Genomic DNA, 26,944 nt, shown 5'->3' on the forward strand with positions numbered 1-26,944 from the left:
AACCAGAAAAAGGTGATTACTGCCAGGCTAGAGGTTCAAAGTCACTGTATCAGATTCTCCTTTTAGAGAAAATGTTAACTTAAAATTGCCTCAGGTTAAGTATTTCTTATCATAATATTTGAAATCTGAAATGCTTTAAATTCCAAAACTAGTGTGCCAACCTGAAGTCACAAATGGAAAATTCCATATCTGTCATAATATGATGGGTTATATATATAGGCACACTTAGAAGTATTGCATGAAAATTACTTTCTGCCTCTTGTGTGGGTGGTATGATGAAATATGAAGGCATCCTAAGATATCTTATTCTATATATTAAATTTTAAAAAATGGGAAAACCCAGCAATTTGAAACATTTCTAATCCTAAACATTTTGGATAAGCAGTACTCAACAAGGAAGTAATGTTAATGCTTGAAACTCTTTAACACATGATAGTCACTGTCATTTATTGAATGTGCCAGGCGCTCCCTCCTCTAGTTGTTTCTTTTTTTTTTTTTTTTTCACTACCTACAGGTCGACACCCACCTTATAGGTAGGTGTTCATATGGGAAGTGGTGACAGAGTAGGTGAATATTTAGTGTTATGGGAAGTGGTGACAGAGTAGGTGAATATTTAGTGTCATTCATTACGGTCCTTCTGCTCTACCAGATAAAAGTTGTGGGTAGGTCCTCCCAATATTCTGGGTCTTGGAGGATTGTGTCAGCAATGGTGGAATTTGGCAGTAGGCAGAGACAGGTGACTCTGTAGCCTACAGCTTCCACACTCCAGGACTAGACCAAGGCTTTTGGCAGCCGGAGCTGTTCACAGGCTTCTCTGTTTCAGGGTTGGAGCTGGGATTGATGAACGGCTTGAGGTGTGGGTATGTTACAGCTCTCCTGGTTTGGGTTTGAAAATGTGACAGCCTGCTCCAACCACACCGCAACTTCCTCTGCCACCACAGGCCTGATTGGCCCTGATTGGCCCTGATTGGCCTTGATTGGCCTGAGACTGTGAGTGATCCAGCTGCTGGGGTAGGCTCTGGTCCTCCATTAGCCACTGCCATGCCTGCTGCACGTTCCTGCTATAGTAGGAACTCCTTGTTGACTTTGCTCCTGCCCCATCACTGCTTCCACTTCTTGTTTCTTCAAGTTACCAGCCCAGCTGCTCTCTTAATGATGAGAATCTAAGGGAGGCATAGCCGACCACTGAAGAGAAGTCTATTTGGATCTAATATTGCAACACCAGGGCAGCATAGAAGTATCTCCTAGCTGCTCACCAAGTAGCTGAGAATCCTGATTTTATAGTCAGAAAAAGGATGTGACCAAGATATATGTACTAGTGATAGCAGTCCCCTCATAAAAAAGAGGATTGTGTTGGCATCAGTCATGGTATTTTACACAAATGGCAGCTGTGGCCAGGTGCTAGTGGCTTGTAATCCTCCTAGCTACTCAGGAAGCTGAGATCTGAGGATTGCAGTTCAAAGCCAGCTCAGGAAGTAAGGTCCATGAAACTCTTACGTTCAATTAATTACCAAAAAGCTGGAAGTGGAACTGTGACTCCAGTGTAGTAGAGCACCAGCTGAAGGCTGAAGGTGAATAAACTAAGGGACCAACACCCAGGTCCTGAGTTGAAGCCTCAGTGGCCTAAAACAACAAGAAACCAAAAGTGATGGACTGTTTGAATTGGTCCCAGATCTTCTGCTCCATCACCAAGGGAAAGGAATATTGTCCTTACATCTGGGTGGAAGTGGTTACAGGCTCTTACAGGTTTTATTGAGGATTTGGTGGCCAAAAAGTGTGGCAGAATCTGCTTGGTGGGAGAGTATTCTCTGGAATTGGAATTCTGCTTTGGGTTCAAGATAGCCTTGTACCAGAACAGTCTAGCTACTTGGCAGGCAGGCTCTCCCTCAATGCAGCAAGGGCTCAGATTGACAGTAGAGAAAGGTCTAACAGTTAAACAGAAAGCCTGTCCCAGACTTCCTCATCTTGAAAGGAAATGGACTTCCTGTAGAAAGAAAGCACAGACTTTTAAAAGGTTGTTTACAATAAAGGTTTATAAGTAACAGTACTTTAACATTATTTAAGTGCTCTAACAGTGCTGAACTCCTGTCCCAGAGTCCTAGGGAGAGGTGGGTCCCTAGTAGCTGTTTTTGAACCAGGAAGGAACTTGGGTCTGTCTTAGATGGAACCTAAGTCCTTTCTCCTTTCTTCCTTATTTCATGACACACACATGTGTCCCGTGTGTTGTACTGGGAAGAATATAAAAATCTATCTATCTAAAGCTGTTTATTGGCATGTCCTATACATTTAATATTGAATTTTGAAAAGTTTCTAAACAGTGGAAAAGCAAAGCCTTTGCCCTGACCTCTCTGGATTCCAGAAAATTGCAAGATTATTTCTGTTTCCTTATCACACTTAATGAGTATTTAATTTTTTCCAAAGAACTCACTGATTGCCAGTGTAATTAACATGTGATTGCTGTGATTACTCAAAACTTGCTTTGGTTCCTTCAGCCTTGTTGCTGTAATGGTACAGCTCATTGGCAGCTGAGGTTTTGCAGTAAGGAGGTAGAGACAACTTCTTTTTGCTTAGTGCCAGGGTCTCTGCTCTTTCCAGGAAGCTAAGCCCAGTGGTCTACTTGGAAGCCACATAAACTTCCTTCCTGGGTCTAGTTCTCATCCCACTTTAGCACTTGTTGCAATTCCTGGTGGTTTTGTTTTGTCTTGTTTATGTTTTCTGTTTTCCATTGTGGCTGTTGAAAGTTGATAGGAAGCTAGTCTCTGGAGTAAACTAAGTCATACTTAAGTATGAATGACTAAGAACTCATATTTGGAGAAAAGTGATATTTGGAGTTTAGCCAGCATAACAAATAGATTGATGATTGTTAGCTGTTGTTTGAGAAGACAGTTGTAAACTAAGATCTGCCTGTATTAACAATTGCATTAAGCTGTGTGAGTTATGACTTTCCATAGGATGTTGTTCAGATGGTTTCATTAGCGCACTCTGAGGGTGGAGGTTTTAGCCCTCTAATGTTTAGCCCTCATTGAGCTTGTACACAGATGCCAGAGGTGAGTGAAAACTTCCATCTGGGAGACGATAGAAATGAAATCAGAACTGGGCATATTTCAAAAGGTGTTTTCTTTCTTGTGAAAATATTCTTGCATAAACATTCTGGCCTTGTGGTAAGTATGGACTGTTACAGCTGTTAACAGAACACTGGTGGTCACACTTGTAATTCTCGATACTCAGGAGGCTGAAAGCTAAGGATCTTGGCTCAGAGCCAGCCTAGGGAGGAAAGTCTGTGAGATTCCTATCTCCAATTAACCACCAGAAAACTGGAAGTGGCACTGTAGCTTAAGTAGTAGAGCACTAGCTATGGGCAGAAGGGCTTAGGGAAAGAGCTCAGGCCCCGATTTCAAGCCCCACAACACCATGAAAAAAAAGAACAAATGAGGGAAGTGGCTCTGTGGCTCAAGTAGAGTACCAGCCTTGAGCAAAACAACTAAGGGACAGTGCCCCAGCTCTCAGTTCAAATCCCAATACTCCCCTTCTCCCTCTGTTTCTTTCTTTCTCTCTTTCATGTGTACACACAAAACACATGGGTGAGCATGAAGAAAAAAACTGTGCCATATTTTAAATAATTAATAGGTTAAGAGATTGGGAGTTTTTCTTCTGTCCTTTTGTGGTGCTTACCAATCATTTTATGCATCCATCTAGTTCATTCTGAGAGAATGTGAAGGTATCCTAGATTTTATGGTACACCTGCTTTCTAAGGTCAGTAAGATTGTTTGGGAGAGTAAGGGGGTAGAGAAGAGCACATCCACTTTCAGTGTGTGACAGGCATGAATTTAGGCCCTTGGAGTGCACCTGCCCTGTGTCCAGCCATGGTGGTCTTTGATGATCTCAAATGGTCCATGGTTTCAAGATAGAGAAGTCTAAATCCCTGACTAACAACTTTAAGCATCTTTACCATTATTAGCTAAATGTCAAGGTGTTATCTATAGCAAGGCGAATTGGAGCATACATCTTAGCCATACTACCTGTATAATTGGTGAAAAAAACATATAGTTAAATACAAGTGGAGCTAGAGGTTTATTCAGATTTTCCCTCCACTTCAGTTGTAGACTGTCATGACTTGAGATACTACCACTTTTAAGTGTATGTAAATGTTATAATGGCTTATAAAAATGAATTCATATAAAATACTCTTGAATCTACATTTGCTTTTGGTCATAATTGTTAAAGCATAAATTTTAAAAGGCAAGCTCATGACTTTCAAATAAATATAAAATAAACATCTATCACAGATACTCTTTTTTTTAAAATCACAGATACTCTTTAACTCACTAATGAGTGAAGTAGGTTGATGTCAGACTGATTTAAAAATATTTGAGAGGTTAGTACATTTAAAGAAAATCTAACCAATGTTACATGGACTTGATGAGTAATTATATATATGGTATTTGTCTCAGTGGACAGATTTTTTTTTGTAATTTTGCCAGACAAAATCTAGAAATTAACAAGTAACTTTCTAAGTCTTGGTCCTTTAACCCATAAGCAGTAAGCAGTGAGATGAATGTATTTATACTGCCAGACCTGGGAACAGAAAACTTATTCTCTAAAAGATCAGATAGTGTGTGAGGTTTCGTGGGCCATGTGTGTGTCTATCTTACTTCCATGCTTCTCTTTTCCTTCTCCTCCTACTCACCTGAACAAAAACAGGCCGAAGGCTGGCTTTGGCCAGTGTTTTACTGGCATCCTCTCTTGTGGGTGATCTTTGTGTGGTCTTCACTCCATGTGACATTGAAATGCTGCCTAGCTCTTTTATTTCCCAAGTTTCATGGAATCTTTCCTGAAAATAGTGTTCACAAAGAACAAAATCAAAAGAATATAATTGTTCTTATGTTTGCTGGAGATGGTAGTAATAAAATACGATGTCAAAAATCTCAGTTATTAGAAAGGTTGAGAGAAGATGTTTTCTTAAGAGTTCATAAAGGACCAGATGTATAGGAAGGAGAAACATGAACTTATTAACACACAGTTCAGTTCTGGCTATTTGGAGGGATGCTCTTCCAGAGTTGGGACATGTAGTGGTGAGTCAGGCTTTGAAGGTTTCTCTGTTGAAAGTCAGCAGTTCTGAAATGTTTCTCTCGTCTTCACTGCCTTTTTAATCTTCGTAACCTGAGTTCAAGTCCCAGGACTGGCAAAACAAACCAAAAAAGAAGAGGGGGGTAATGGTTCATGATGCTTTTGAAAGGAGAGCTCTGTGAACTGAGAGAAGAAACAAAAGCTTCCTTGACTTTTTTGGGGGGATACAAATATAAATTGTCTGTCATCACAAGAGACCCTATAAGAGGGAAGCAATTAGGGCCAGAGGAAATGCGGGGATGGAATGAGAGGCTGGAATGATGACAAAGGAAGATTGTCCTCTGAAGTGTCTACAAAGAATTTAGCCTTGTCAACACCTTGATTTTAGATTTATGAAATCCAACACTATAAAAAACTAATAAATTACTGTTGTTATAAGCCATGCATATATAAAATGTATACACATGTATATATTTGTGTCTCTTACCTGTTTAGTTTTTTTGCAAATCAGTTAAGACATTCAGCTGGTAATCCTCATTGTCTGTGATTTTAGCTACTCACGAGGCTGAGCTTTGACTAGTTATTTGGAGCCAGCTCAGGCAGGAAAGTGAGATGCTTGCCTCCAGTTAACCTGAAAAAAGCTAGAAGTGGAACTGTGGCTCAGGTGCTAGAGCACATGCCTTGAGCAAAAAAATTCAGGGACCAGTGCTCAGGTCCCAAATTCAAGCCCCAGGAATAACACAATTTAAAATAAGAGAGAGAGAACAAGAGAGAGAGAGGAGAGACAGGGGGGGGTGGGAGGGAGGGAGAAGAGAAAGAGACAGAGACAACGAGAGAAAGCGAGAGAACCTTTTTTCTGTTGTCAGTTCTTAGTGGGAGTTCTTGAATAATGTGTTGATGATTTTTGACAATAAAGATTATGCTAAACTTTAATTTTTTATAATTCTGACTATATATATATATAGTCATTTACCAGAAGAGGAGAAATTGCTTTTGGGTGCTAATGGTCTGATATATTAGGAAGTTCTGGATTTATCCCTTTTTTGTAGCCTGTTGTATCAATCCATTACATGTGTGGGTGTCTGAACAATGGTTTATTGTGATCTTGGCTTACAGTGAGAAGTACTCACTAAATACTCTGTGAAATTGCTGAAGTCATTGTTTTGGGGAACAGTTGCTTAGGGGAGAATTCTGGTGTATTGTATTTTCTCTTGATTTTATAAAGAGCCTTAGAGGGCAGCTTTGTGTCTTTCAAGACAATGATTTTCAATTTGATGTAGAATTGTTCCAGAAGGGCTTATATAACGAAATGAAATTAAGAAAAGGCTTCAGATATTACTGCTTAGTGAGGGAGAGGTAGATTCTTTTGTTATCAGAGGAAGATTCCTGGATCACTATTTTGAAAATAAGTGCCAAAACCAAGATGAGTTAAACTATCTTAACAGGCCCATATCAAGCATTGAAATAGAAACAGCAATAAGAGACCTCCCAGCTAAGAAAAGTCCGGGACCAGATGGTTTTACAGCGGAATTTTACAAGGCCTTCAAAGCAGAGCTCACACCAATACTCCTCCAACTCTTCAATGAAATTGAAAGAGAAAGCTCACTACCGAACACATTCTATGAAGCCATCATAACCCTCATCCCCAAACCAGGCAGGGACTCATCAAAGAAAGAGAACTATAGACCCATTTCTTTGATGAACATTGATGCAAAACTTCTCAACAAAATTTTGGCCAATCGACTTCAACAATTCATCTAAAAAATCATACACCGCGATCAAACAGGATTCATTTCAGAGATGCAAAGCTGGTTCAATATACGCAAATCAATTAATATTATTCATCACATCAACAGGAGCAAGAATAAGAACCACATGGTTATCTCAATAGATGCAGAAAAAGCATTCGACAAGATCCAACACCCCTTTAAGATGAAGGTTTTGGAAAAATTAGGAATCCATAGAACATTCCTCAATACAATAAAGGCTGTATATGACAAACCTACAGCCAGCATTATACTCAATGGTGAAAAACTAAAGCCATTTCCTCTTAACTCAGGAACAAGACAAGGATGCCCACTCTCTCCACTTCTCTTCAATCTAGTATTAGAACGCCTAGCTACAGCAATAAGACAAGATGCAGACATAAAGGGGATCCAAATAGGGAAAGAAGAAATAAAACTCTCCCTCTTTGCAGATGACATGATCTTGTATTTAAAGAATCCCATAGACTCCACTCCCAAATTACTCAAGCTGATTCAAAACTTTGGCAAAGTAGCAGGTTATAAAATTAACCCCCCAAAATCAATGGCTTTTATCTATGCCAACAATGAGAAAAGTGTGGCTGAAATTAGGAAAGCAACTCCATTTGTAATAGCCCCACAAAAAATAAAATACCTAGGAATTAACTTAACTAAAGAAGTGAAGGACCTCTATGATGAAAACTTTAAAATCTTAAAAAAGGAAATCAACACAGAACTTAAAAAATGGCAAAGCCTCCCATGCTCCTGGATTGGAAAGATAAACATCGTGAAAATGGCAATACTTCCCAAGGCTATCTACAAATTCAACGCAATACCTATCAAAATTCCAACCTCATTCTTCAAGGAAATAGAAGAGGCAATCCAAAAATTCATATGGAACAATAAAAGACCCCGAATAGCAAAAACGCTTCTCAACAGAAAGCACACTGCTGGAGGAATATCAATACCAAATTTCAAACTCTACTATAAAGCCATAGTAATCAAAACAGCTTGGTATTGGCATAAGAACAGACCTCTGGACCAATGGAATAGAATTGAAAACCCAGAAATGAACCTACAGACCTATAGCCATCTAATCTTCGATAAGGGACCTAAAACAATAGAATGGAAGAAAGACAGCCTCTTCAGTAAATGGTGCTGGCAAAATTGGTTAACTACATGTAGAAAACTAAAGCTAGATCCTTATATATCACCCTGTACCAGAATCAACTCCAAATGGATCAAAGACCTTGAAGTCAAAGCAGACACTCTGAAAACATTACAGGATGGAATAGGAGAAACCCTAGGTCTCCTTGGCTCAGGCCGAAACTTTCTTAATAGAGACCTGGAAACACAACAAATCAAAGAAAGGTTGGACAAATGGGATTGCATGAAGTTGCAGAGCTTCTGCATGGCAACGTTCATAGCTAGCAAGATCAATAGAAAGCCCACGGATTGGGAGAAGATCTTTACTAGCCATACAATGGACAAGGGTCTCATATCTAAAATATACTTGGAACTCAAAAAATTAAACCTCCCAACAACAAATCCTCAAAGAAACAACTGCCCAATATATAAGTGGGTGAAAGACTTAAAGAGAAACTTCTCTGAAGAAGAAAGAAGGATGGCCAATAGACACATGAAGAAATGTTCAACATCCCTAGCCATAAAAGAAATGCAAATCAAAACAACATTGAGATATCACCTCACTCCAGTTAGAACGGCAAAAATCAAGAACTTTAACAACAACAGATGCTGGAGGGGATGTGGACAGAAAGGAACCTTACTTCATTGTTGGTGGGAATGTAAACTTGTTCAACCACTTTGGAAAGCAGTATGGAGGTTCCTCAAAAGACTTCACATAGAACTCCCCTATGACCCAGCAATCCCACTTTTGGGCATTTACCCAAATGTTTACAAACAAGACCACACTAAAGCTACCAGCACAACTATGTTTATTGCAGCATTATTTACCATAGCTAAGATATGGAACCAACCCAGATGCCCCTCAGTAGATGAATGGATCAAGAAAATGTGGTATATATACACAATGGAATTCTATGCCTCCATCAGAAAGAATGACATTGCCCCATTTGTTAGGAAATGGACAGATTTGGAAAAAATTATATTAAGTGAAGTAAGCCAGGCCCAAAGAAACATAGGTCCCATGGTTTCCCTTATTTGTAATATCTAGTATATGTATGAGTCAAGCAGAAACGGTCAGATAATGTGATGTCAGGAAAATGAACCCTTAGATGTGTATTTTAATGTTTTTTTCTTTCATGCATGTGTTTCTAATGCATTTATAAGATTATCTCTTTGTTGCTTTGTATGTCCCTCCCCCACAGTATAACCCCTGCTTTCACTATATTTGATGTCAGTATAACTTGTGGAGGAGATGAGGAAAAACCAGTTGTTTAAGGATACAGGTGGACCTGTTGCAACAATGAGAAGTACAAGTTGTCATGTCCAAAACGAACTTTACAACATCAGTGCAGGTGGGGGGGGAAGGGGGGGAAGGAGAAGGATTGGGATTGGGGGGGAGGGGGTAGGCTGGGAAGGGATGTGAAGGGTAAACAAAGGAGGAGGCTGCAATGCTTGGTAAGAAATGTACGCATTATCCTGCCCATGTAATTGTAACTCCTCTGTACAGTATGTTCACAAATTAAATTAAATTAAATTTAAAAAAAAGAAAAAAAAGAAAAGAAGTGCCAAACATATGACTAATATACACAACTGTTTATGCCTGGTCTCGATTCCAAACCTGAGATTTTTTTTTTTTAGCTGATATGATAGCAACAGAGAAGATTTATTAATGGTGGGAAAGGTAATTCTGTCTGATTAATTTCTGATTAAATAATTTTAATAGTTGATACCCAAATTTATACTTTAGTAAGTAGTTTTAAAATAAATACACATGCATGTACAAATATGTAAGCTGGGCCCTGGTGGCTAATGCCTGTAATCCTAGCTACTCAGGAGGGTGAGAGTTGAGGATTACAATTTAAAGCTAGCCTAGGCAGGAAAATCCAAGAGACTCCTATTGTAAGAAATGAAAAGTGAGCAAGAGTGACCGATATGAACTCAAGGTTTTATTGGGGGACAGACCTGCCAGGCTGCTACAAGCATGAATGGAGACAGCAGCCATGGACAGGTGTAGGCTGAATTTTAACCGAATTTTAGGGGGCAGTCACATGAATCACATTATGTAGAGTATGGGAATTTGGGGGTGGAGTCAGTTCTGAGAAGAGGTGTTATAAAGGTGTTACATGGAGTACAGGAATTGTTAGGAGAATCCCCTTCTGAGTTGCTCCCTGTAAGCAGACTGTTGCAACTGGGGTGGGAATTTGTATGTCACACCAGGAAAACAATACAGCATTGGGGAAATAACAGATTTTGTAAATATGTAGGAACTCAGGGTAGGGCCTTAATTGGCAAGCTGAGTCTGACACCTTAGATTTATCTCCAATAAACTACTCAAAAAACCCTAAGTGGTGCTGTGGCTCAAGTGATAGAGTACTAACTAGCCTTGAGTACAAAAAGGCTCAGGGACAGAGCCCAGGCCCTGAGTTCACACACACACACACACACACACACACACACACACACACACACACACACACACACACTCTGCAAAGAAAAGACAGTGAGGAGAAGGTGTAAAAGGTTCCATTCCTTTATTCATTTATTTATAATTTAACAAATATTTATTCAGTACTTAATTACATGCAAAGGGCTGTTGTCTGTGCCTGGAATATTTCAGTAAGCAGACTCCCTGTGCTTATTGAGCTATATTCTTCCCTGAGCTAAAAGGAAATAGACACTAGATAAAGGTACAAAGAAGTAGGTGACATGGCATGTGGTATGTCAAGCTGTGTACAGATAGTAAAGCAGGATAAGGGACAGGGAGCAACAAGAGTGAGGGTAGGGTGGGAGAAAGGGCTAGAGTTTATAAGGTGCTTCAGGGAAGCTTTCTGATGAGGGGATATTTAATCTGACATCTCAGTGAGGTGAAGGGTGCATCATGTGAAACCTAAAAGAAAAACTTTAAATAGGAGTAACTGTAGTTGCAAAGACTTGAAGATCAGCCAGGAGGCCAGAGCAGTTGGAGTGAAATAAAGGCAAGTTATAGACTGATATTAGAGAAAGAAGACATAAGAAACCACTGAGAATTTTGGGACAGACTAATGACACATTTTCATTTGAAAAAAGACCACTCTGGAAGCCATATTGTCAATAGCTAATAGCAGAAAAATGAAGGAGACAGGGAATCCAATTATGAGTTATGTCAATGATGATCTGTGATTACTAGTAGATAGGGCTAGAGATAGTTGTGTTCAGGAAATTTTTGGAAGGAAATACTGATGGAATGTGCTGATAAATGGCTGGATGTAAAAGTATGAGAGGGAAGTCTAGATTTTGTCCTGAATTGCTGGAAGAATGGAGTCACTATTGATTGAACTAGGTAAGACTAAAGAGATATTGTTCAACAAACTAGCAGTGGTAGAAATGTTCTCTATTCTCCCTCAAAGATATCTCCAAGCAGCAAATCAATCAAACAAAGCCCCAAATTTATAGTATATGTGAAACAATATAAAAAATGAATTGCTTTCCCCAAAAGACAAGAATGCTCCCTCTTGCCATCATGATTAAACTTGTACATGAGGTTCTGACCAATGCAGACAGGCAAGAAATGAAACAAAACACATCTGGATTATCAGGGAGTAAGTAAAATTATTTTTATAGATAACATGATTTTGTATATAGAAAACCTTAAAGAATCTACTGAAGGACTTAGAATTAATAAGTGAGTACAACATGGTGGTACAAAATTTATTATTATTTTAATTTCTTGCTATGTATCCCATACTGGCCTTGAACTTGGTATCCCTCTGCCTAGGCTTCTCAAATGCTGGGATTACAGGCATACATTTTTACACCTGGACAGTTTTTACACAATATGTGAACAATGAATGTTCTAGACATGAAATTATAAAACCAATACCATTTACTTTCAGATTAAAAAATAACAGGGTACAGGGAAAAGAAAGTTCTGAAGTCCAAGCCAAAGGTCAGCAACATTCACAGGTTAGGGAATTGAAGAAATGCCAGCAAAGCAGCCATATCTGGCCAGCTAAATGAGTCATGTCCTGGACAGATATTTGGGGAAGGAGAATCTGATTATCACTGTGTGATGCTGTTGAAGGGTGAATAAGTTGAAGACCTGGGATGCCCAGCTGAGTAAGTGAGTAAGAATGGCTCAAAAGCAAAGTAAAGGAATGGGAGAGAAGGGTGAGCTTAAAGGTCGATCCAAAATCAATACTTTTCTTTTTCACAGTATATACTTAAAATTAAATACTAAAATATACACAAGTATATTTTTTCTTTTTGTATTTACGTAGCAACACTACTCAGAAATTACTATAAGATTTTATATTTTTTTTCCTAGTTGGCTAAGTGGATTGTCCCTAATCCATACTTGTGTTGTGTGGATTAGAATTAACTAAAAGGACCTGAACTGAAACTGATAATAGAGTACTGCACCTGATGGTATATATAAATATAAATATAAATATATATATATATATATAATGACTGGTGTTTATTCTCTAACAAATATATATATATACACACACATATATACATATATGTGTATATGTATATATACACATACTCTGTTATATTAATATATATGTATATTAATCCTTGTTCAGAAAACCTGAAGCCTGAAGTTGGATCCTACATATGTGGTAATTATGAATAAGTCAGACATCTTGCATGAACCCTTATCTAATGCTGTTTTCCCTATAATTTTCTATGTCAATTTAGGTTTTATTTTTTGCCATATCAGTTGTAAAGCTTGAACTCAGGGCCTCCAATCATTTAAAACCCACCTCCATTTCTGGTGTTTTGCTAGTTCATTGGAGATAAGAGTCTCTTGGATTTGTCTGCCCAGTCTGGCTTTGAACCTAGATTCTCAAATCTCAGCCTACTGACTAGGATTACTGGCATGAGCCACTAGCACCAGGCTGATCATTTAAGTTTGAATTATGTAAATTTCCTATAATCCTGGAAAGTAGATGTGCTTTTTTTTCTCTTTTTTTTTTTACCTTAATGTAGAAACAAGCTCCTAGAAATGAAATGGTTTGTCTACCTTCATGCTATCTGGAAGTTAATAGAACAGATTGGGATGGGAGAATATGAAACCCCTTCCAGATTTGAATTTAACACCAGCTATACTTTCATAGTTCATATCCCACTTTTGTTACTATAAATTTGTAGGTGTGTTGTGGTGTGTGTGTGTGTGTGTGTGTGTGTGTGTGTGTGTGTGTGTGTGTGACCAACATAGCAAGGTAAACAGATTTTGTCTTTCAGCTCTAAATAGTCATTAGATTATATTATTGTTGGTTTATAATTTTGATTAGAAGCACTCTTGATTTCTTGAATGCCTAACAACTGAATTATTTCCTCTTTCATAGTGTATGAATTATTTGCATTCATCAGCCACATGGGAACTTCTACGATGAGTGGGCATTATGTTTGCCATATCAAGAAGGAGGGAAGGTAAGTCTTTCAGAAGGTAAATGATGGCCATGGTTTATTGAACCAATACTTTAGCCAGTGACTTTATTGGGTGCTTTGCATGGTTACCTCTTTGTCTTATAGGGAAAGGTATCTTCTCAAAACCATAAATTTCTAGACCCAGCTCAGAGAGCTTTTTAGCTTGTCACTAGTTGGCAAACAGTTGGGTTAGTGCTGGTGTTCAAAGGTACTCTTAACCATCATATTAAGGTGCCTTCCCAAATTCAAGTTCTATCTCACAGTAGAACATATGCATTTAGAACCATGAGAAGACCATAGTAATGAGCCAATGAAACAAACCAACTACGATGTTCTACTGAACTTAAAATTTAAATAAACAATTACTTTTTAGTAGAGATATGTTTCAAATTTGGTATATCCCTAATATTACATGGGGCATACTTTCGCTAACACATTTTTTTTTTTTTGGTAGTACTGGAGTTTGAATTCAGGGCCTCATGCTTACTAGGCATGCATTCTACCTCTTGAATGGTGCCTCCAGTAAAAAACTTGAGTTATTTTTTTTTCTACTGTGATCTTTGCAGCCGGGATAATAAATGTGTACCATAGTGTCTGGTTTATTTGTTTGAGATTGACAGTTTTTTATTTTTATTTTTTGCAAACATTTTGCCTGCACTTACCTCAAACCTCACTTGGTCTTCTTGGTCTTTGCCTCTCAAGAGCTTGAGATTATAAGGGTGACTCTCTGTGTGGCGTCCTATCAGCAGATTTTTGGTTACTCATAGGAAATTTAAATTCAACAATAATCTATGTTTTACCTCCCCACCACAAACCTTCATTGTGTTACTGAATTTACAACCTTGCAGTTGGCTTCTTGACTTCTTGGGTAGAATCTTTAGGTACAGTGGAGTGGTAAAGAGATAGTTGCAATATGGAAGGTTTCTGCTCTCCTCAGGACCTTCTCCCTGGTGCCTTTCCTGCAGATCCCAACTGTGAGCGGCATGTGTGCGCACCTGCTTCAGGGTGGTGTTCAGCTGCATGGATGCTAGAGCAGTGTATGAGCTTGGTTTCCCCTCAGGAATTGTCTGCTCTACCCAGACACAATTGTATTATTTTTGTTTGTCTTTAATTTTTTATTTTACTTTGGGTAGTTTACAAAGGGCCTTCAGTTCAACATGTCAATTTATGGGTAAAATACATTTGGTTTAATGTCACCCTTTCATATTTTTCCCTATCTCTCTAAGTTCTACCCATCCTCCCAATTAATCTCTTAAATTTATCTCAATGATTAGTATAATCATTGAATACTGCAGCTTGTATTTAAAATGACTTCTTTTTGTTACACAGCGTGGTGTTCCTTTTAAAAGTACTTTAAAAATGAACAGTGGCTTAAATTATAATTCAAAAAATGGTAAGAGTAATGGTAACAAATTTGTGTGTAGAATGCAAAACAATGAATGATTATGTATTCTGAAGCCTAAAGATAACCACTTTCTACATTTTGATCTATTTTTTTGTTTTATTAGTCTTATTAAAGGAGAATGTTTATGTACCTCTATGTATTTACAACTATTCTAAAATTTTACAGTATGTTCAGGGCACATAAAAATTTTAAACCTGATCTTCATATTCTTTTTTTTTTTGCCAGTTCTGGGCTTGAACTCAGGGCCTGGGCACTGTCCCTGAGCTTCTTTTGCCCAAGGCTAGAATTCTACCACTTGAGCCACAGAACCACTTCTAGCTTTTTCTGAGGAATTGGTACTGAGGAATTGAACCCAGGGCTTCATGCATGCTAAGCCAGCACTCTACCACTCTGCCAGTCCTCTTCTTTTGTGATTTATATTATGTTTTCACAATTACCTTTCACAATTTTCTTACTTCACATATTCTTTGAAAAGATTTTAGTTCATCATAGACTTCAGGTTTTATCTTAGATATATATTATTGTATAGATTTTTTGCTCCATTTTTGAAGCAGTTCCTGAATTTCTACAACAGGAATTATAGAATGTAAGGCTTACAATATTTGTAGCATCCAGATATACTTAATCAGCTAACTTATTAATTAACTTTTCATAGTGCTGATATTTAAACCCAGGGCCTGGCATTGCTAGGCAAGTAACTCTCAACCATTTGACCTGCACCTCCAGTTCCAATTATATTTTACAAACTACTTTTTTATTAATGGAGCTCAACCCAAAAGCAGCAGTAATTCCCCAAAAACATTTTGTTCCTTTTTTAAAAAAATATACCTAGTTGGAGTTTGGTGATTTTAAAGTATCTTGATTATGTTAAGAATGATTGCTTTGTGTGATATAGTAACTTCTTTCTGCAAATTATTTATCAACTGCCTCTATCTTCTGTTTTCAGATGGGTGATCTACAATGACCACAAAGTTTGTGCCTCTGAAAGACCTCCTAAAGACCTTGGTTACATGTACTTTTACCGCAGGATACCAAGCTAAACCTCAGACATATAAGTTGGCGAGCAGAAGTCATACACCTTTTTAGTTTGCCAAAAAGAGAGAGAGAGAGAGAGAGAGAGAGAGAGAGAGAGAGAGAGAGAGAGAGAGAGAGAGAAAAGAAAAAAGTTGGAACAGACATGAAGAATACATGGGTATTTGTAGTTAATTTAAATAGCACGCTCGTTGAAATAGAACTGGAAACATTTGTTAGTGATAATTCTCAATTGTAGATAGTTTTTATAAATGTTCAAGGAGAGGATGATATAAACAAAGGAATTCACATTGCTGGTGTGGTATCTACCTTGAGCATATCAGAAATGGGGGTGAGTGCCCCAGCCCTCTGTATTGCTTTGGGGGATTAGAGGCAGTGGCCCCCAGAGAAATTAGTTCATGTTGCCAGTGCTATGGCCTCCAGCCTACTTTTGTTTCATAAAGAAAATCAGATTCTAGGCTGGCTTTATTTGTGACATAGTTTTTTTCATTATATACATTAATATCTGACCTATCCATGTATAATAGAACATCCTCAATGAAAGATATTTTTAATTTAAATCATTATCAAATTCGTAATACAATTGTATGAATGTGTGAGTGAGTATGAGTGTGCAACTTTGGTAGTTCACTAGAAAAATCTGAGATGGATTGATTTTTGGTATGAAGCATATCTGGAAAAGATGAGTAAATATTTCAGCAAAACTCTAACTTAGGAGCAGTTTTAAAATTAGTTCCTTGCTTGGATTTTAAGGAATAGAAGGCACTGAGTCACCCCTCATTGTGTGTGGTCAGGCATTCAATGGGGTTTGTGTCATTTGGAGGATTAAGGCCAGATGCCTACAGTAGCATAATACTACACGTTGCCAAAGCTAGATGGCTCCTCTCTTTCTCAGCAGCTGGCTCCCCAGCAGATCCAGCACTTATGTTTAGGTAGAATAACTAACCTTTACTATCAAAGAATCTTTTTTACGTACCACACAACTCCTTGGAATCGTGTTAAAATGATTGTCCATCATTTTATCTCATCTGCTCTCGTTGCCTCTGTTTCTATATTTTTTTCTGGGGTCATTTCTGCCCTGATTTAGCTTATCACCTCCAGACTTATCCTGAAGCTTTTGTCCTATCATCAACAGTGTGCTTTGAAACTCTCTTAAGGATTTTAGATGCAAAAAAGTTTGATGACATTGTTAAAAATCATTCTTTCCATTTTGATTATTTCTGCACTTTAATTACAAGCTGGGATTAGATTGGTTTCAAATGTGGTTTAAGAAAACGAAGTGACAATATTGTATAATTTTCCTTCCACTTTGCAAAAAGTTCTAGAGTCTCTGGAATTTCTGTTTCAGCTTATTCAGTCAAATGAAAAAAATTGCTTTCTACTTGACATATACTTGTTTGGTTGAAGGATTTTCCCAAAAACTATAGGAGATGAAGCAGTACCAGTTGGATAAATACTGCAGAGGTATTGGATTAGGGTATGGTGAGTTCTGAACACTCAGGGTTCCAGCTGTGATAAGGGCCACTGTTTCACAGATCACGTATGCCATAGGAGCAAGGGATGTGGAGCCCAGAGCCTGGAGACCTGGGTGCTACCCCTAACTGACTGTGGACCTTGGGCACCTCTCTCATCTCCCTGTGCTTCACTCTCTTCATCTGCACAGTGGTGTGTTGACACCTCCCATCTCTTTCCAGTTCTGCAATGAGGCCATGGTAAGATCTGAGAGGATGAACCTTTAGAGCCAAGGTCTGTGTCATGGTGGGTTCCAGTAGAATGTATCCCCAGCCATCTTTCATCTGATGTTTTCTTCAACCTGGAAACAAATGAGATGGGCAGAAGGAGGGAACTCACTGTGCAGTAATTGTCTATGACACTGTACCCACTGGTGTTGCCACTATTGTTGACTCAGAGGTCCTCAGGCAGTCCCACTTTGTTATGGAAGTCCCTGACTCCTGTGGAAAATCACACGCTAAGCAGCCTTACAAAATCCAGTCCCCTGAGGACTGAGTATCACTAAATAATGACTCCAAATATATATCAAAAATAGCTTCTTTTCAATGATGTTACAAAGCAAAGACCTTTCTCTGGGGAGAGAAGAAGTCCTGGGGAAAAGGGGGTAGACTGGAATATGGACATAGATAGCATGTGTATTTTGAACAAAATAAAAATTTTATAACAAAATTTTGGAAAAAAATCAATGGTGAAAAACCTGCATTTAAGATTAGGGGCTATGAATGATTTGATTTCACTAGGTAGTAAAAACAAATTTAGCCCTTTTGATGCTTAACTATATTGTATAAAAACATATTATGGCTGCCTTTTTTTTCTGCCTCAAAAAACCAAGGGCTATTTCTACAAGGTGAAGTTTTCTATATGTGTTATTCTTTCTTTCAGATCAAGCATTGGGAAAAACTAGAGCAATCAATGGCTTTCTTTCTTGCTTAAAGATGTATATGTCTGATATGTCTCCTAATATATGTGTATAGAGGAGGTTTTCCTAGAAGAGCTGTCTGAAATGTACCATTTAATTTTACACGTGTGTGAGGATGAGATTCCTTGTGGTGGCACCTGGAATAATGGGTGTCTTGTGTCAGTGCATTGCCTATTAGGGGCTTTCTGCGTGAGGTGTGGTGTTATAATGTGGAATTCTCACTATATGTAGATGTCTGTGGGAAAGACAACTCTTTTTCCTGTAAATATCTTTTCATATACATTGTGTAAATCCCAGTGAAGGGACCTTTGGAAAATGTAATGATGTTTTTATTTTGTCAATTGGTCCAAAAATCCAAATAATGAATCAGAAATCCACTGTGGTTGAGAAAGGAATTTTCTTTGAAAAGAAAATGTATGCAGAAAAGACTATGGGGAGAATCATGTTTTAATTACATTTTACTTTAGTGATACCTTAGTGTTCTGAAATTGACTAGCCTGTTTTCTTGAACCTACAGGAGAATGTGTCTGCTATTTTCCTGTTTCTCACTTTGGTTTGCTACATTGTTTATTCCCCATACCTGTAGTCATAGGAGACCACCTCAGTTTATACCCTGACTGCCACTAAGTGTGATGAGGCTGAGTCATTTTACATTTCTTATTTTTTTTGTTTGAAATGAATGGGTCAAATGAATGGGTGGTCCATACCTGTAATCCCACCTAGGCAGAAGATATTGGGAAGATTGAGGTTGGAGGCCAGCTTGGTCAAAAAATTAGCAGGATTCTATTTTGAGAGATAAATTGGCTTCATGATACATACCTCTAATCCCAGCTGGTTGAGACAAACAGGCTGGCTAGGTGGTCTGAGGGCACCTTGGGCTAAAACTCAAGACTGCATATGAAAAATACCCTGAAAGTGACATGGGTTGAGGCATGGTTCAGGTGGTAGAGTACAATCCCAGTACTGACAAAATGCAAACAAAACAAACATTTTTTTTAAAATGAGTGAGTTGGACCAGAAGAAGCCTTTCCTGCCCTAATATCTACTTCTGTTTTTATTTTTCTTGTGATTTCTCCCAGAACAAGACATATAAGTTACAGGACTCAATGATAGGTTTAGCTTATACACCCCAGTGTAGGACCTGTGTTATTTTTGTGCCCTCAACCTATTTTTGTTCCTGCTCCACTTGTCTTGACTGTCTTTGGTAATCATCCTGCTTTCTTTTCTTACTTGAGACTTTCAACTTTCCAGTCAATGCTATAATTCCCCTCAAAACCCCAACCCAAACTCAAACCAAACTAAACATCCATTAAAAACACCCAAACCCAAACTAAACCAAAACATCCATTAAAAATGCCCTCTTGGAGTCAAGCACTGGTAGCTCTCACCCCTAATCCTAGCTACTCAGGAGGCTGAGATCTGAGGATTATGAGTTGAAGCCAGCCCAGGCAGAAAACTCTGTGAGAATCTTATTTCCAATAAGGAAGTGGCACTGTGGCTCAAGGGATAGAGCATTCTCTTTGAGCAAAAGAAGCTCAGGGAGAGTGCCCAGACCTAGAGTTCAAGCCTAAGAAGGTAGCAACAAACAAACAAAAAAACCCACCCTCTTGGAAAAGCCTCAGAACTTTATTAGCTAAGTCTGTAACATTTTCAGAATATTTTAAAATTTGGATTCTGACATAGCTTTTAGGGTTCTCAAGTGAGTGTTGACAAAGTTGTCTCTTCCTAAACATATTTTTGTCATCCTGCCGTTTGTAGAATCTCATCACCAGTACAAGATGTCTGTGGGAAGCTGGCAGGAGGTGGGGATTAGATGAAAAATGTTTTTCTTTTAGGCTAAAAAAAAATGTAGCCATAAGACAAGTTTCTGCATCTTGTCCTATTGTATGAGACTATTGCCCTGGGTCAAATGGTCCTGAAAGAGTTTGCATTGGAGTCTCTAGCCCGAGCTGCTCAGTGTGGAGATCACAAATGACCACTTGGAATTTGGCCTCTCTGATGTGAGATTGTGCTATGCACATAATGTACATAGTCCATCTTGAAGGCTTCATGCCATAAAAGAACTATTTTTATCAATATTTATATAGATAATAGATAACATGTTGGTTAGATTGGTTACATGGAATGATAATAAGGATTCAAATTAATTTTTACCACTTTGTTTTACCAATTTGTTTTTAATATGGCCACCAAAAAATTTAAAAGTAAAAAAATGTGGGTAATGTTGCAGCATGAAACAGTGCTGCTGTATGGTATGAGGTAGGCAGAAGCCACATGGTTTCTTTATGATGCCAGTACTGGGGCTTGAACTGAAAGCTTGGGTGCTGACCCTCAGCCTTTTCACTCTAGGCTGGTGATCTACCACTTGAGCCACAGCTCTATTTTCAGGTGTGTGTGCGTGCGTGCGTGCGTGCATGTGTGTGTGTGTGTGTGTGTGTGTGTGTGTGTGTGTAATTGCAGATAAGAGTCTTACAGATTTTCCTGCCCAGGCTGGCTTTGAACCGTGATCCTCAAATCTCAGCCTCCTGAGTAGCTAGGATTATAGGTGTGTGTGCCCCAAACCACACAACTGTTTTTGCTAGACTTAAGAGCTCAGTGAGGCACTGAACATGTCTCAGAAAGCAGAAGACTTTTCTGCCTTAAAACAGAAAGCAAGTGAGTCCTGAATGGCTGTGCTTCAGCTTTGCCTAAGAAATACTGCCTTTGTATTTCTTTTTTTAGCGTCTTCCAGGTGTCATGGATGTTAGCTACAGGAGGATGTGGAGCACACTGGTTTGACTTCAGGAAGTATTCTCCTGTGGGTTCCCCTCCTCAAGTGTTGTGCAGTCTGTCCCCAGATGGGTGTGTTGAAATGCTTTCTGCTCTCTATGTGACGCTTGTCTTAGTCTGGGCAGAGGCTGAGCCTGCTGCCTGTGCCCACCTGCCCAGCAGGTTTTGATGTTGGTTCCTAAAGGAGTTTGTATTTATTTTATTTTGCACTAGCCACAGTTGTTGTTTAAATTATCTCAAATGTTTTGGGAGAGTATTTGCCTGTGATGAAGAGATGGATGATTTATTGCTTCAATTGTTTTAAATTAAAAGCTATTCTCACAAACCGAGGTTCCTTTATGATTGTTTGTTTTTTGTTTTTTTAAAATCAACCAACCTCATTCTGCCACTCATGCCAGTTCTGCCTCGGATGGTTCTCATCCATCAGGAGAATGGATAAGGTGGCAGGGACTACTTCTTCTGCTTCCTTCTGGAGTTTCCTGATGTAGCCAGGTCAGCTTGTCTGTTTGGAGTATATGGAGCACTGCCTCTCCTCTGTGACATTGGGGAGGGTGGGGAGAAGGGTCATGTCTCTTAGACATTCTCTGCTGGATGTTAATGCACATAATAGAATAAATGGAGACCTGAGTGTGTTCTCTGGCTCTCTATTGGGTGGGAGACTCCTCACTGCAGGTAAAAGCAGAATGGACATACCTGTGTCAAGAGACTTCAGCATCTCCATGAAACCACATTGTCAGGGTGTGTGATTTCACAGTTGATGCTCTGATGAATTACTACAAATGTAATGGATTTAAAAATACATTTATTAGATCTCACAGGGTTAAAATCAAGGTGCTGCTAGGAAAATTGCATAAATAACCCATTCCTGAAATTTCTAGAGGCTTTTTAGATACCTTGATTTGTGATCACCTGTCAGCACTGGCATCAGTCAAGCCGCAATTTCACATCCAGGATCCTTGGGCCCACACAGATATCCAGAATATCTTCCTTCCCTCAAACTTCTTAATCACATCTTTGAAGTTCATTTTACCATTTAAGGTAGTATATTCACAGTTTTTAGGGGTGAGAATGTGCACATCCTTAGGAGGACAGCATTTTGCATACTACATAAATATGCTAATTGTTGTTTAAAAATGTATTTGTTTAACTGGCTGCTGGTGGCTCATGCTCTATAATATAGCAACTCAAGAGGCTGAGATCTGAGGATCCAGATCAGGAAGGAAAGTCTGTGAGACTCTTAGGTCCAATTAATCAAAAATATCTGGTAGTGGAGCTGTGGCTCAAGTGGTAAAGGGCTAACCTTGAGCATAAATGCTTAGGGACAGCATCTAGGCCCCGAGTTCAAGCCCCAGGACCAGCTCAAAGAAACACAATGACAAAGACATCTATTCAGCTGGGTACCAGTTCTTCACATGAGTAATCTTGGCTAATCCAGAAGCTGAGATCTGGAGAATCATGCTTTGAACTTAGGCTGGGCAGAAAAGACTCAGAGATTTTATCATCAAAATCAGCCCAAAGCAAGGCTGGAGGCCTGAATCAAGTTGTAGAGTGCTAGTCAAACAATCAATAGCTCAGGAAGCACAAGACCTGAAGTTCAAACTCCAGTATCAGCAACAAAATTCAATTCACTACTTAAAAATTTCTAATTCAATTTTTTATTATTTTCAAATACTTATACAAAAATATTTCCATCAGAAGAAAGGGTATGGCTAAAGTGATAGAGACCCAGCTTTAAGTGAAAAAGCTAAGCAAGAGCATGAGGCCCTTAGTTCAAGCGCTAGTACCAACACACACACACACACACACACATCCTCCTTTTATATCACTCCTTTCATCATTGTCCATCTCTCCTCTGTCCTATCCCCACCCATATTCTAAAGTTCCCTAGTTTTGCTGGGTGCCAGTGGCTCATGCCTGTAATCCTAGCTACTTAGGAGTGAGACCTGAGAAACATGTATTGAAGCCAGGTTTGCTTATGGATTGAAGTAGGATCACGAAAATGGGATCCTGGGAGTGGAGCTAGTGTAGCTAAGGAAACTCAGAAATAATACAAATAGCCTGTTACAACAATGAGAAGTACAAGTTGTCATGTCGAAAATGAACTTTACAACTTAGGTGGTGGGGGAAGGATTGGGGGGGGTGGGGGGAGGAGGCTGGGAAGGGATGGGAAGGGAAAACAAAGGAGGAGGCTACAATGCTTGATAAGAAATGTACTCATTATCTTGCCCATGTAATTGTAACCCCTCTGTACAGTATTTTCACAATAAAAATAAATAAAAATTAAAAAAAGAAATAAGACAAATAGGAAAGATAATATTGAAGAGGTTGAAAGAGAGGAAATTATTGTCTGATGTGCTTGAACCATCAAGAGGGAGGAATGGTTTCTGATGCTAAAGTATGGAATTGATTTAAGTGGGGACATGGGAATGGGAAGGAGGCAGATGTCATGCTTCAAGGCAGCTACCTTCTGCTACTGCCTTAACTTTCTCAGTAAAATAGGAACTGTGATCAGCTAAGAGAGAGGACTAAGGGAAATTTAGACAATTTTAAAGCAAGATTACAAGGTATGAACTATTTAGTTGGACTACCTAAATTTTTACATTTTAAATTAAATTACTTTAATGAAGTTAGTTTAATTGGTATCACTTCTGAAAATTGTATGGACAGTGATAGTTCTCACTTTTAGGCCCTTGGTCAGCATTTCCCTGTCAATAACTTTTATTATTGCAAGTTTTCATTTGCAACTACCATCTTAATAGGGTTTATTCTTACCAAGTCAAAATTTAAAAATATGAAGGTTTTGTTTTTTCATTATTTTTTAAAACAAATCTAGCTATCCTCTTTTCGATGTCTCTCAAGACTATTTTTCTTCAGCCAGTTTTTGCATTACATGTGATTTTTAGCCAATTTTTTTATCTGGAGCTATTTCTTCCCCCTGAACAAATTTTGTTATTTTGCTCATTCTTTCTAGTAGTATTGACTGGATTGGATATAATTAACAGTCATACAAAGCATAGAACTTGGGCACATGGAATATTTAACTCCCTTGGGGTAAAATGGAAGAGTAAAAATGTCCACCCTGGAATCCAGCACATGACGGGTTTCTGTTTCCTTTTCTAAGATAGATGGCCTCCATCCTCTTAAACTCAGGCAAATAAATTCGTGTGAGACCTACTGAAGTTCAATAGTTTGATTCCCTGGGCTAGCCAGCAGTTTCCCAAATTCAAATGCACAAATATGACTGCCTACAGAGCTGTAAAGTACAGCTTAATAGTAGAATTTTTGCCTACCATGTGCAAGGCCTTGAGTTTGTTTCCCAGTCTTCATACACGCACGCACACACACACATACACACACACACACACACACACACACACACACGTATGTATGCATTTATATATTGGTCAGCATTATTTATTATGGAGTGTAAGTAATGAGGGACAAAACCTGTAAAAAAATCCTGTAGATCCTTTGTGCATTACTTTAAGGAGCCTTGAAAAGAATTACAAAGAACTCTTTAAACTTTGTGCTGCTTTTATGTACACATAGAGAGACACAACTATTTCTGGATGTTAGTATAATTCACATTTAAAAAGTAGAGGTAGGAGACAAAGCAGAGGCTTGAGTTATTCTAAGGGTGTCGGGGGAAAACCTCAATTTACTGTAAGATAAATAAACTTATATTTTATCTAGCCAACACAAAACAGTCAAGGAAAATATACAGCTTCCGGGAAAAATGGAATGTCACCAAGGTTAAGTACTACCTGCTATTCAAAAGGAGGAACAGAGAAAAGGTCCAGAACCCCCTCCCCAGAACCCCATACTGTTTCCAGAACCAAACTGATCAACTGAGGACTTCATTCTGTAAACATTTTGGACACCAAAACTTCTGTCTCAAATGACATCATTCTTTGCTTTGCAGTAACTTTGTCCTTCACACTGTATTAGACTATTCATCTCACCAGGAAGTTCCCAAGACTTCTTTGCTCACAACCTTTGCTATGCTTTTTTTCTTAATACAGCTAGCTCATTCTTGCCTTGGCATCTTAGTTGGTTCTTCCAGAAATATCTCCAAGTCCATTTGGCTGGTTCCTTGTTGAGGCTTCAGAATGTCATCTAAGAGAAACTCTGCCCACCTATAGATAATAAAGTCCTTACTCACTCTCACAGTGCCTTATTTGTCCTGTTCTGCCACTTTCTGCACATGCATTCTTATTGTTACAGCATTAGTAGGTCTCTGCTCAGAATTCTATGTTCCTCAAAGGCAAGTTTGATCTCATTGATTTATCAATGTATCTCATGCCTAAAATCAACCTTGCACATATGGTTCATTTATTTATCAACTGGCTTACCCCCAAGAAAGACCCTAACGTGAAGTATTTTAATACTTTTATTCTAAAAAGATCACAGCGTTCAATTTTGGGTTAAATGATATCTTAGTTTAAAAAAATTAACAAAGGAGAAACATTTTAAAGTTCTGATATATGTCTAAAAATGCATTCCTGATAGATATCCAGATAACTCAAGCAAAATCATATGCAGTGATTTTCAATAAAAAGGCCTTTAAGCCAGTTGTACAAATTGTATTCTGTTTGATTTGAAGCAGTTTTTCTCTTCAAATCCCATTGGAAAGATTCCCTGAAAAGACCTTGAAGCCACAGATAGTTTACTTGAAAACATAGTTTAAAACTGCACAGATAGAAATACAATTTAATACTGTGAAAAAGGGAAGGCATGCCTCCAATAATAGTACAAAAATACTACCTTAATCTTGCAACTCATAAACCATCTGAGTAAATTAAACACGTCAAGAGATTATTTTTATAGTCATAATTTTATTTCAAAAAGCAATTTAGAGAAAGAATTAAGACGAAGCCTTAATACCCCACAGTTGTGCTATGATACACATTATTTCACTAAGTCACACAGTAACCATCACATAGTATATCGTAACTTTTAGATGCCCCATTGCCATTAGTTTACTATTATAGATCATTTAATTTAGGTTCATATTAGTTTAGAAACTCGTAAACATTTAAAGTTAATTTTTTATCTGATAGCCATTTCAGCTTGAAAATGGATCCCCAAAATTTAAACATTATTGACCATAATGAGGAAGCATCACAGAATTTTTCTCAAACAATATTTTTAGACTATATATGTAATATTCATAGATATACAAAATATATATAAATGTCCTTTCTAAATAGTTAATAAATGCTTGTTATAGTTTGTAAAAAGTTTATTAAATCAATTTTTTCAACCAATGTAAACAAATTTGAGCAATCATAATTCAGAAGGGCTTGGGTCAGATGATATTTATGAAAATTAAAGGAAATTAGTAAAAATTTTAATTTACTGTGTATGCTTTCACTACTGATAACTTAGTTTAAAATAAGCACATTTTTTTCACATGGCCCAATCCTTTTATGATATCCATGAAAAAATGTTGCATATCTTAGTGAAAATGTCTAGTGTTCAAATTACCTAGTTGAGTGTGTATTCCCTTACTCCTGTTTGTGTTGTACCATTTCTGGTTCTAAAAACTTCAAAGAAAAACCCAACTTACACATTGTATTGTTGAACAAAGAATTACTTCATTGCTGTTTTTTGTGTTAATGTTCTTTTCAGGGCAGATTCTTCTAAAAGTGGTCAACTGAGCTGTATACTGCAACACTGCAAGTTAGTTTTCTCTGGTAGAAAGTAGGTCCTGAGAAGTTAGTCCAACATTGGACCCTTGTTTCATAGTGTGTTGTTTTAGTATTTCTGCAAAGGATGTTGGTAGGGAAACTGAAAGGCAGAGTTCCACAGGAGAGGCTCATAAGACTCATTCCTTAATTTTCTACTTTTATTGCATCTTATCTATTCAAATGCCTCCCTACAATGGTCTTTTGCCTGTGTGTGGGGAGGGGGTGGGTGGGATTCAGTTCTTTGAGA

General features: G+C 38.2%; 1 protein-coding gene across 1 annotated transcript in view; it reads left to right on the plus strand.

Annotated features, from left to right (window-relative positions):
* Usp13 (ubiquitin specific peptidase 13) overlaps nt 1-21,336 on the plus strand; it is a 144,986-nt gene extending 123,650 nt beyond the window's left edge. The window contains exons 20-21 of the mRNA XM_070025844.1: nt 13,289-13,373; nt 15,722-21,336. Coding sequence (XP_069881945.1) covers nt 13,289-13,373; nt 15,722-15,815 — 179 coding nt within the window. The 3' untranslated portion in view covers nt 15,816-21,336. The remainder of the gene's footprint in view (nt 1-13,288; nt 13,374-15,721) is intronic.
* The last annotated feature ends 5,608 nt before the right edge of the window (nt 21,337-26,944 follow it).

This window comes from Dipodomys merriami, unplaced genomic scaffold (assembly GCF_024711535.1).
Source record: "Dipodomys merriami isolate MVZ:Mamm:240054 unplaced genomic scaffold, mDipMer1.0.p SCAF_173, whole genome shotgun sequence".
NCBI classification, from domain to species: domain Eukaryota; kingdom Metazoa; phylum Chordata; class Mammalia; order Rodentia; family Heteromyidae; genus Dipodomys; species Dipodomys merriami.